Here is a 12,603-nt window from a genome sequence, read left to right as displayed (position 1 = left end):
CCCAGAGCCAGCAGACGGTTAGCTTAGCTTAGCTTAGCATAAAGACTGGAAAAGAGAGGAAACCGCTAGCCCGGTTCGATAAACTATGAAAACCTGTTTCCGGTCTCAACCAACTCCTGAGGGAAATATCGGCCTCTCTAATTGCTAAATGCTGAACTATGGCGTCTCTCTGCTCGTTGGTGCCGAGTACGAGCTTAAAGAAGATGCATAACTGTTTCTAGTATACGAGGTCATTTCAAAAGAAAATGAACTGCCTCCGTGTGTGTCGCTGTGTACATTTCATCAAGCTGTGAGATCTAAAACATCTTTCCTCACTCCTGTCTAGCGGTTGAGCATGAGAAACTGTATTTCACTGCTTTTCACGAGAAAAAAAAACCCCACCAAACTTCCTCTCAGCTACTCGCAGACGACGATATGAGATAAGAGATCAAACCTGACAACACGGGTTGTAGAAAACAAGAGTTCTCCTTTTAATTTCTCCAGCCATAACATACTGTCCATTTACAGTACACACTCCCAATTTAATTTGATTTTGCACACGTCACAGTTTAAAGTTTTCAAATGAAAAATACGACACAACTATGAAAAAAAGAGGACATATGCACAAATTAAAACCTATAAAAAATATAAAACCAGTACTCTTGAATCTCATTTTGACAGGTACCATTTCAATAACAAAACATGTAATAATGCACAACTGAGCAGACAAATTAAACTGAACCATTAGTTTCTTTAAATAGAAGGAAAAGACATCATTTTTATCATGCAGAGGATGTAATATTAAATAACGAATCAAACAAAAATAATATATACTTCTCTATATATATCTCTCTCTTTTAAATTTTCAAGTCAAAGCACTCCCGTCCCTTATAGAGGGAAAAACAAGTTTTAAAACACCACAATGCTTTCATTAGCTGCCATTGTCGCATGGCCTTTCATCGAAAACATCACATCCCAGCAACATCTTTTTGGCACAGAAAAAGACGTTCATAATGGCAGTAGCATTTTGCATTATATAAAAAAAAGAGGGCGGAGCTGTAGCTCTTTTTCCATTATCAACTAAAAGAAAAGCAACAAAAACATTCTGTGCACCGACATCAGTCAGGAGAGTGGCGTCTCCCCCCAGCAGGGTGTGTGAGGCAAGCAGTTTGTAGCAGCTCAGTCTACTGCAGCATGCTCTTGATAGTCTTGTTGGTTGATTCGTCATTCAGATGCTTGGTTGTGTACCTGCAGGTGAGAAAAAACAAAAAAAAACACATCAGTGATCTCATCCAGAGGTGGACGAAGGATACAGATGTTGAAAACATTATGGAAAGAACCCCACAGAGAAATAAAACATCTTTCGTCACCTTTCGCTCGATGCGGTCGGTTTGTGTCACGCGACTTGTTGCAGGAAGACAACGAGAGGAGAGCAGAGCGCCGGGTTTTGTCATAGTTTGATGTGTTGGACTACAGGAAGTGTTGCTTAGTGTTTTCTAAAAGTTCTTCAACATCTTGGCTGAATTTTCTGCGGATTTCGACAACGAGGATGTGACGCGAGATCTCAGAACGAGACTTCTGTTCGAACGCAATAACAAACAGACGGGATCAAGGCAAAAGTAAGAGAAATGCTTATTTCTCTTTAGGGATGTTGTCAGACATTTATAATAACAATCCGAGTCGGTCTGTGGCAAAAACAAGCACTGTTGGACGTACATCGACGATGAAGAATTGCTCCGAGCGATTACACTGCGGCATGTTTAGCGGCTGCAGTCTGCAGCGCTCTCCTTCAATAATGGACCCATTTAAGCAAAATGATTATCCCCAGTTGCATAATATAATTCTGACTGGCCCCAGTGCGCGCTATTATGACGGGGCACTAGTTACTGACACTATTACGTTTGAAAGGCATGACTGCTCGCTCGTCTTGCAGATGTGCTCATCTTGTCAATCTTTACATATTTTGCGGCTAAACCAGCCACAGTCTACTGTAACGTCTTGTCACGTGATTATATAGCAAATGGCACCATTTTTGAGGGTTTTTTTTGGAAACTGTTTCCACACTGATACGATGTTTCTAAGAGCCCATTCTCTACTTATCACATTGTTGTATGGCCGATCTATAACTAAGTATTTTATGATCTTATATTTATTTCATGTAAAATCTTAGTCTGGGCAACTACAGCTGTAGCGGTGTAAAAAGAACAATATTCCACTTTCATAAGAAGTATAAAGTATCATTAAAAGATACATGAGTAAGTTATATTTATTCAAGTACACAACTTGAATACATTTACTTAATTACTTTCCACCGCTGCGTACAGCTACAAAATGTTGTCATCCTCTGTCAGATCAGAGATGAAATCTGGCCACTTCTGCATGCGAGTGACGTCATGCGACCGGGTAACGCCGGCGGGCCCCGAAACACAGAGAGAGATACAGATGCGAGGTCACCGCAGAAATGACCCCGTCATCTCCAGCAGCTGTGAGCGTTAGGCGAGGCGGGGGGGGGGGAAGGGGGGATATTTGGGAGACTGCATAGGGGGACGAGGCGTCAGATGTAGTTGGTCTTTCATGGAGAGGCTTCGACACCCAACCCGGATCTGGCACAGAGCGCTCACAGCTGACTGAATCCCGGCTGGACCGTGTAGAGAATGAGTCACCGACTGTGCCAACGGCCGGGGGAGGGAAATAAACCGAGCGGTCTGTCTGCTGCTCATGAACAGGCACCGATATCATTCAACTCACAGCGTGAGCAGCCTGCTCCCTTCTCAATGAAAGCCGCGACTGTTGCTCCAATCACATTACATGCTGGGCTGACTTCAACACGAGCTTACCTGAGAGCGTTGAGAAGGCCTTCCACGCTGTTCGGAGGCTGATCTTTGAGGACTTTGATGCAGCCTTTCATCTGCGGAGGAAGAAACACGGAGTTAGCTTTATGTAGCGAGCTGAGAAGTGGTATAGTGGAGCCAACATGTGGTGGTAAATTTACTCCAGTACTGTAATAAAGTACACATCTGAGGTTATTGTTCTTTACTTGAGTATTTCCATTTGATGCTACTTTATACTTCTACTCCACTACATCAACTGCAAATAGTTATTTCTGCTTAACTAAATTGTAGGTACTTTCCAGATTACAATTTTTTCATAGCCTTCCTATCCAGTTAACACCTATAAATGATGATAATTATGAATTATAATGTTTTTCTAAAGCTAAATAAAGTGTTTAAAAGCCCTCCCGATGGGCCTCTTTCACTCATATGAAAGCACAGAGTTGTACATGAGCACTATTTAACTTTTTAGTGGAAGACGCTGCAAACATATAATGCTCTTATTGAATAAGACGCACTGATTAAACTACCCAACAGAACATAAAGGAGTTTATAATTAGCACAACCTTAAACATACACATTAATGCAGCGGTAACATTAATCCACAAACATCATATACACGATAATAAAACACTGAGGGAACATTTTACTGCACAATGAGTACTTTCCATAATTTCAAGTACATTTTGCTGATAAAATGTACATACTTTTACTTAAATAAGGTTTTGAATACGTCTTCACTGAACATGACTGTACTCACGTCGATTTTGGAGGACTTTGCAAAAGCTCCGACAGGATGGACGTAGTCGTACAGGATGATGACCCCGACCATCACCCGGAGGCAGAAAGACACCGTCTCCTCACTGGCGAACCGGCTGCGGTACTCCCTGAAAGGACACAAAGCAGGAATTAAACACAAGAACGTAAAGAAGGAGAACTGCAGCGGCTCTTAGCGATGCAGTGAGTCACTTACGGTGTTTCCAACATCACTTTACACACACTCGCCATCGTGCTTAAGCAGACTGTTGTGTTCTCGATGGGCAGGTTCTTGTTCTGTAAGAAAAATTAAAAAAAAGACAGAAAAAGAAATGAGAGGATGCTTTCACATATCTCTTCAAAGTGTTCACTGCTTCCTTCCGCGAGTCTCACCTCTGATACAAACTTTGTTGTGCCGTCACTTAATGCTTTCAGCATGGGCGTGGCGTCTGCGTAGAACAGAGATATCCGATTGGCCAGTTCATTGTTGACTTCATTCTCACCCTCCGCCTGAAAATCATTAAAAGACAATAACGGTAAAACTCCTTTCTTTCTTTCTTGCATCTCCTCAGGTCAAAGGTCAGGGTCAGCAACAGAACAGAGACGTCAGAGGACTCTTGTGTCCGACTCCAAATACACACGTGAAAAACACCATTAAAGCATCCATCCTGGTGAGCTGAAGGATAGGCTTTGTGAGAGTGTGGATTGATATCTTTAGATTAAACAGATGAGTGACATGTCTGAACTGCTGGAGAAAAGCTTTTTAAAAAGCTGTTGTTTTGTTATTAAAATAGATAATGAGCTAATCTTATTTGAAACCTCTTAAGGAAGCATGAAACATCTGGAAATATTGGATGTTTTGTCTGGCGTCCCGCTCGTCGTTGTCACGCAGCCCCGATAGATCGCACATTAAAAGGAATTGAATTAAATAAAATCATAACTGAGAAATACTGACATAAACTGCATCAGCGAGCCCTGCTGCTCCTCCTGGTTTCCCAGCTGACTAACAGATCCTGCTGCTTTATAGTTTCAGGCTGAGCGAGACATTGAAAACACCTGCCGGGTTACAAAGAACAAGGTGTCTCTTGAACAGCCGGTTCTAAATTTGTCTACATATTTAAATAATAAGATCATTTCCTGCCTTTTTTGTTTGTTTCTCTCCGTGAGAACACTGACAGAATATGAATAATCCCCCCCAAAAAATTCAAACCAATTTATGTTTCAACAAATGATGACACACCAGCTCAAAGACTTTGTTACCACGGGGACAGATATGTTTCATCTCAGATGTCTGAATGATTCAGTCGTCTGAGCGGCGACTGTGCGAGGAGAGGACGGCAGCCTGAGCCTCTCCCAGCAGTGACAGGTCCTAACGACAACTTGTCTGGGCCCATTTGCCTAATGGCACACTCTGGTTTGGAGAATGAAACCTCCCGTGAGACGGTCAAAACTAAGAGCCGTTCGTTCTGCACAGACAGAAACACTGAAATCCCACTGATTCCTGCATTAAAGTCTCTGGAGCTGCTGAATGAAGAGGTATATCTGAAGTGCAGCATGCATGAGGAGAGTGGTTGTGTCCTTGAGTTTCATATGAAAGCTATTGTCCGTAATAAATACAGGGAACATCCACTTAAATGGTATTGAGTGAGCTGCTTCAGTTTTATGGCACTTAAAAACACAAATAATACATTAACTGAGGGGGTCGCTAATTTGCCTTTTAGATCAGACCTTATAGATGTCGAGCTATAAACATGAAGACATAAGGACGAGCTCGTAACTGACAGTTTTGGTGATGTCATCTTGCATTACCAGCGCTACATGCATTGGTAGTAACGACATTCTCAATTTAAATGCATGAATCTGAAACACTGAGGACTGTTAGGGGTTTTATTGTCTTGGGTTTCATCTACTGTATTGACCTGGATTTAGGCGTTTCATCTCTAGAGGGTTTGGGCCACGCCACTGATTTGGGATCAGTTACTGGCGCCACGCGCCGCTGCCCGACACTTTGTGCTTCAAACTCCCCGCGGGGCTCCGACTTCCTGTTGCGAGACGCTCCCTGCCTCACTCTTCCTGACTCCTGGGGGCTCTAACAGTCTGCAAACTTCCTTCATCGCTCCTGCATTCTGAACTGAGCTGGGATTCTAATGAGAACTGATGGCTTCAATCAATATCGGGTCTGAGTACAGACGAATCACGATGACGCACATTTATGCATTGGATCAGGGCCAACGCCGTGGAAACATTAAAAAGGAATACGAAATTACAGACTGCTTGAACACTGAAATGCACTATTTATTATACATTATTCTATTAAAATAAACTCAGTCGTCTCTGCGGAACCTAATGATAGCTGACGTAAATGCTACCGCTGTTTATCACGTTGGGTGATAATTCTGTCAATTTCACAACTACTTCTCACATGCAAGGAGTCAATCCAATGATCCGTTGTTACACAAACATCGATTATAGTCGCCCAGAGATGAGGAGGACGTAATGTGCTCACCGGTACGTTGTTGATCCGCATCCGGCTCAGGGTTCTCCTGTAGTAGCTGAAGTCATTCTGAATGGCAGGATTTGTCATCTGCAATAAAAACAGACAGACAAAACAGAAAAGCATCTTAATAGAGAGACAGAGTTTCTCTCCGTGTCTGTGGGTGGCACCGCCTGCAGCAGGACATTCACTTCTGGATCAAACACTTCCATCGCCATGACACAATGCTTTAGCCAACAAGGCAGAAACATAGCTTTAGGGGTAAAAAAAATAAAATCCCATGAAAGGGACACGGATACAATTACAGATTTATTTGCTGAACTGGATTTGAATCCTCTGACACTCATCCCCCTTTTACATCCACATCCCCGCTCATCCTGTCAGGAACAATTTGGTTATTTTGCTGCTGCAGTCGGGCTGTGCATCCTTATAGTTTGTGACAAGGGGGTCAACAATTATGAAGCTGACAAAAAGGTATAAATGGTCTCATTACGGAGGGGACAAATGTAGGCCTGTTATTCAAAGTTACAGCCTCAGATAAAAATGACAGGAGTCAGTTAACTTCCTACACAAATATGAATGATCTGGTTTCACCGCGAAGCCAAACTGAAACTCAAACAGAAGCCGGCCAACCAGAGAGCTTCTTTCACACGTCACCACCAGTGAGAGCTCATCATGTGGTTAATTATCCTCATTCCTGTATGAGCCTGTCACATTCAAAGCTGCACTGGCAGCAGGCTAATCCCGCTACAATAGACTGGTACTCAGTCTGTGTCCACTGTGTGCACCGGGAGAGACAGGCTTCTTCGTCAGGGAGGGGCCGCACGCCACACAGACACTTTAACTAGGTCAGAAGCCCGCGTATGGGTGTGAAAGATTGATGAATAGGCCTGGCATGCCACCTTGCACCCCCTACCTTCATGTTTTTTATCTTGCCAGCCTGAGTAGTGGGCACTAATTGGGACGTCGGAGCAAATCGCCTGGGGGTGTCGGGGTGTTTTTTTTTAGGTTTTTCTGTCTGAAGAGCGAGGGTGAAAGGGAACCAGTTCAGCCACTGTCTAACCAGATGAGTGCTCACACAATTATGTTTTTGACAATGGGCATTCGACCGTCACCCGCGCTTCATTCCTGGTGTTTTCGGGGTTCTTCAAGTTCCCCTCCCTCCAGCATTTCTAAGAAACCTGCTACATTATGCAGAACTCGACTCAGGACAACAACGATTCGCAGCCCTCTTTCCCCGCTATAAGCCTTATTAGCCATTTCACCGACGTCCACCGTATTATAAACAGCAGAGCAGTATCAGGATTCTAATTAAATGCTAATCACGCGCTCACCGGCTGCAGTTTAAAATTGCAGAGCTAAAATCAATTCGAGGGCATCAGCAGCTTGTAGTCCGACTAAGAGGTCTGGTTTGTATCACAGGAGAACAGTACAGAGTTCATATCAACATCCAAAAGGTGAGTTTGGGGTTTAAAAAAGGAGAGAGAGAGACTTGGGATATGTCTGAGAAAGAGATGCTCGTACTTTAAGCTCATCAAAGCGCAGTGTGAAGTGCAGGATCTCCGCGAACTGCTTGGCCAGCGCCTGCTCCCGCTCCAGGTGCTGCGTGGGGTCGTCGTAAGTCTCGCTGGTCAGAGCTCCCAGCAGGCTGTGCAGCGCCGCCTCTGTGAACCAACGAGAGAGAGATCGGTGTTAGAGGTGCAGCGCTGTCAAGAGGGCGGCCACAGAAACATTTGAACCTTTTTGTGAAAGATATATATGGTTCATTCTCTAAGGACCGGGATGAACCGTAAACCTGGCTGATGTGTGTTAAAGTCTTCCGGGTCATCAGTGAGTGAATGATGATATTTTATCGTTCAAGCACCCAGTGAAAAGCTGAAGTATCAGCTCTACATGCAAAGAGTCAAAGGAAAGAGGAAATACTGCACTTCATCATTGATTTATAGCAGCAAAATATCACAACTGGAAGGCAGGAACAAGAAAATGTCTTGAAGAAAACAACTTACACAACATGTCATGTAATGCATTTTTTATCCATTTTATGTAAACCGTTTAAATCGATAATTAAAATAATACCGTGCAGCCAAAATGCATAATTATTTGGCATAGATTGCATCTGTCAATATTGTAGTCAGTGTGTTGGACAGTTAAAACAGAAGTCGTCCCACCAAAGTGCTCCTATCCTAAAGACTAAAACTGCTTTAAATCCAGGTCTGCTGTGTATCTATATAAAATGATTCTGATAGAGAAAAAGTGAGGAGGAGCAACAGAGAGATCTTTTTCTACGTGTACGATGGACGAGGCCGAAGCACAGCTCCTAAAGTGGATCATAACGCAGTTAGATGTGTGATCGGCGTACTGCGTCCGCCAGCTGAAGCAGCCTGATTAGGATGGAGACAGATAATGGGGCAGCGGTGGTGTCCAAACTGCCCAGGGCCCAGTGCCAGTCTGAGAGGGGGGGGGGGGGGCAGAGAGGCTTTCCTGCTCAGATGCAGATGAGACATGGGGGACTAATTATCTCATTGCCACAAAATGGGGGGGGGGAGGGGGAGTGGGTGAACGAGATTCCACTCAAGCAGGATTACACTCATTGTTTTGACAATAAGTAAACACAAAGCCTGTGCCATGCATCGACGTAGCATACCCACAGACCGATAATGAAGCATGCATGAGGAGCACCAGCAGGGAAATGACTTCCACACAAGTAATATCCTCATACAAACATGTCTTGTTCACGTAAAAAAAAAAGAAGAAAATAATAGAAACCCTTGAAAGCCCAGAGGGAATTTTTATTTATAGACTCAGACGGTGTTCAGAATTCAGTCTAGACGCTGTAGAGAGGCTTCGATAATGACATAACCCAGACGAGCTCGACATCCGACGCAATGAGCCTGCGTGGGACCAAATGAGCGCTTTGTGTGGATTTTTCCAAAGTGTACTTTATAATTCTTGTTGATTACATATGACGATGAGCATGTCAACATAAAAGAGCAGATTCAGAGCGCGGTCTACTTAAGATAATCGTGAGGGGACTTGTAGGAGACGGACAGATCGCTGGCAGTGCAGTGCAGTAAATTGAGCACGTTTGCCATCCGGTAACGACTCCCATCTGCTGGGGCCAGCGTTTGCAGCGAAGCGGCTGATTAAAAATGGCCTTAGTGGTGCAGTTTCTTTTAACCCCCGCCGCTCTCGGTCCCAGTCAAAACAGAAGTTAAGATGGAGCTGCTTTCAGGCCTTCAGAAACGAGCCACTCTAGTATGTCGGGAAGTCGGTGAGGGGCGGGGCGGGGCAGCGGGGGGGGGGGGATGTCTGATCTCATCAGGTCACGGCAGAGCAGGCGAGCAGAATGCGGGCATGTAGGCGCTTTACTCGCCGAGAGGGGAGGGTCAGAGCATGGCGGGACTTTAGTCTGGTCTACAATGTCTGCCGGACCAGACTGACTCTAAATCAGATCAGTTTCAGTCAATAACAGTGAAAAAAAAAAAACTTTAATCTTGATCATCAACTGTGGGGCTGCAGCTAGAACATTTATATTGTTCCGTCAACAATGTTGTCCATGCAAGAAATAGATGGAGCGAGAAAACTGTCCCTTACATAACTGACTAGTTTTCATTAATCAAGCAAAAATGTCATTGTTGCAATGTCGACATGTTTCCACTTCTAAAATATGATCATTTTGCTGCTTTTCTCTGTTTCATATTCCTGTAAAGTGAATATTTTAGGTTTATGACTATTGGTTGGACAAAATACGCAATATTAGGATTTCACCTTCGATTCTAGGGAGGCATATAGCCAGAAAATAAGTGCTTTTCTGTCAGCAAACTAGTAGTTGGAGCAGGATAAATCTGTCCCAGTCCTGTGATATACAAAATTAATTAACTTAGGATATACAAACCCACACTATTAATACAAGACAACCATTTAAGTCAAAATGTTGTAGCTATTCTGTTTTATAGTGCTGTAAAATCAATACTGAGGGGGTTTGACTGACAAAAAAAGCAATATGAGGATCACACCTTGGATTTTAGGTTGTTTTGTAGCTACAAAATGTATATTTTTTATGTCGCATTATGTGCAATGCAAGAACTAGTAGTTGGAGCAGGAAAAACCTGTCTGTTCAATTCAAATGCAAAGCCAATTGCATAATCTTCCCTCCATAACGTCTTCCGTGCTTGGTAGTGGTGCTCTGCAGACCCACCGGCCTGTAGGACAGGACGCGGACGCCCATCACGGCCCCCGAAGCCTAAAGTCAAGGCAGCAAAATAGAGCAGTGGCCAAGGCTGAGAGGGGGCGTTACATAACAGCCATCGCCGGGCTTCTGCCGCCCACTGCTCCCATTGACTACCTTCTCCACCGCCACTGGGATTACGGGGTTGAGGGCATCAAGGCTCTGCTCCTCCATCCCCCAACGCCCTCCGCCTCAGGGTCATAAGAAGATCAGGGAGCAGTAAGCCTACTCCCCCCATCCCCCCCTGTATCCATGCTAATTAAACAACCTATAGCCCCCTCCTACAGAGGTCAGTGCACAGTGCAGCGCAAGCAGCATGTTGAGAAATGCACGACTGTGGGGGTTTTCAAAGCATGTTTATATAAGGATGGGGTGCATTATGTGCGTGTGTGTGTGTGTGTGTGTGTGTGTGTGTCGCATGTCTGTTGACTTTTGCAGCTCAGCAGTCAATATTGCAGATGCACATGCAAACAATTAAGGTCATGTATGGAGGTTGTGCCTGTGTGACACCACTTTGAAAAGACCTTCTACATATCGGACGTCCGCTTTCGACCTTCGTGGTTTAACGTCTGTGACTTTGTGCTTAAAATGATAAACTGCACTAAAAACTGTTGACAGCTCCAGTTATTGCACATTTGGATCTCGCGTCACACATGACGTTGCATCTGTTTGAGGAAAATCCTCACAGGACACCTGAGCTTGTTCCACTAGAAACCGTCCTACATAACAAAGGTTCCCTTTAGGAGCAGAAGAGACAGAATCGTACCTAATCTCTGGGAGAACTGATAGAACTTCTTCAGTCTCCCCACAAGGGGAACCACGGCCGCCCACGCCTGCTCCTGTAACGCCTCATCGCTTGGATTCTGGATCGCCTGGAAATACAAACACCAAAAAAAGACTTTTAGTTTAAATCTTACATTAGATACCATTTAAGGCACCCATAACTGTGTGCAGTGACATATCTGGGAGGACTGCACCGATTTGACACATCAAAGTCTGGAGAGTACTGCTGCATATGTGGGGAAAACTTGTATGAAACCTTTTGTGGCTCCAGAAGGAGCAACACAAAGTCTGGGGGGTGTGGAGTTAGAGAGTTTCTTAGACCTCATATCTCTCGAGGCGAGTGGTTCAAGGCTACATTAGCCGCTACAAACATAAGACACCTAAATATCCGACCGAATTGTCTGCAGTTAGGTTGCATTGTGGGTAATGTAGGCGCCAGTTATGATAAGCAATAAAAAAAGTTGACATCTTTGGTTCTGCTGTATTGTTGTTTAACTGTCCGTATATGAGAGTTCTTTTTTCAAAAGAGACGTCTTTTTCAGATAAAGAAGTTGGAAACAAATGTTCACTCTGAAAAGTTTAATAATCTGCTGATTTTTGAGGCTGCAGAAGGCATGTGACTGAACCCTGACTGTAGGTCTGTGTGAAACCAAAAATGGGATGTCAATTATTCTACAGAAATTAAATGCAAAATGTTTTCTATAGGCCAGAGCTTAAAACAGACTGAGGCCGACTTTTCTTTACTTCTTTGTTAAACCAAGAAAGATCTACTGACTCAGTGGGTGATAAGGCCAAGAGGAGAGATGCAATCAATAAAGAAATGACTGATAAAAATCGTAACTCTAAATAAAGGCCCTTAAAATCTCCCCATGACCTAAAGCAGCATCCCTTCAATGCCTTTTCGGCACAGCGGTCTGTCCTAACTGTGCCGCAGCTCTGTGTCCCGTCGGTCGGAGGTGGATGTTTGTATCAGGTGTACCTCTCTGATCTCCTGCCCTGCTCCTTTGTACGCCTGCAGCTCGTCCAGGATCCCCTTAGCGTCCTTCAGCACCACGTCGACCTGCTCCCACACTTCTCGCTCTGCGTCTGTGGGCTGGGCATCTGCAAAGGACAACAGGGCGAATGTGACCGGAACTAAATCCATATTCACACTGGGCTCAATAATACAGTAAAAAGCAGCTCTAGGAACTCTTGCAAAGCCTAATAGAATGTCTAATAGGCAACTTTTAATTATGCAAATTAGAGTTCACTGAAATAATCTTTCCAGCGTTTAGTTTTGACGCTGGAAAGAGGAAGAAAATGGAGCAAGACAAGAGAAGACAGATGAAAAAAGAGCTATGCTCTCTCTGCACAGCAAGGTTCACTTTCAGAGGTCTTTTTTTTATTTTATATTTTGGTTAGAGATGTGGCAATGAAGAACACGATGAACCTTTCCCACCACCTGAAGCAAGAACACCTTGCCAAGTGCGATGACTGCAAACTCCTGCTGGCCTGCAGAAGAAGGATCTAAAACAAAGCTCATATCGACAGCA

The 12,603-nt window shown here is 44.1% G+C and overlaps 1 protein-coding gene across 1 annotated transcript in view; it reads right to left on the bottom strand.

The window, feature by feature from the left end:
* Positions 1-500: 500 nt before the first annotated feature.
* fam49bb (family with sequence similarity 49 member Bb) overlaps positions 501-12,603 on the bottom strand; it is a 29,363-nt gene continuing 17,260 nt past the window's right edge. The window contains exons 4-12 of the mRNA XM_079181836.1: positions 12,051-12,172; positions 11,055-11,160; positions 7,585-7,724; positions 6,073-6,150; positions 3,960-4,076; positions 3,784-3,863; positions 3,571-3,697; positions 2,817-2,887; positions 501-1,227 (exon numbers count right to left, since the gene is read on the bottom strand). Of these exons, the coding sequence (XP_079037962.1) occupies positions 1,164-1,227; positions 2,817-2,887; positions 3,571-3,697; positions 3,784-3,863; positions 3,960-4,076; positions 6,073-6,150; positions 7,585-7,724; positions 11,055-11,160; positions 12,051-12,172 (905 nt within the window). The 3' untranslated portion in view covers positions 501-1,163. The remainder of the gene's footprint in view (positions 1,228-2,816; positions 2,888-3,570; positions 3,698-3,783; positions 3,864-3,959; positions 4,077-6,072; positions 6,151-7,584; positions 7,725-11,054; positions 11,161-12,050; positions 12,173-12,603) is intronic.

Source organism: Pholis gunnellus, assembly GCF_910591455.1.
Source record: "Pholis gunnellus genome assembly, chromosome: 20".
NCBI lineage: Eukaryota > Metazoa > Chordata > Actinopteri > Perciformes > Pholidae > Pholis > Pholis gunnellus.
This window is presented reverse-complemented; position numbering and strand designations above follow the sequence as displayed.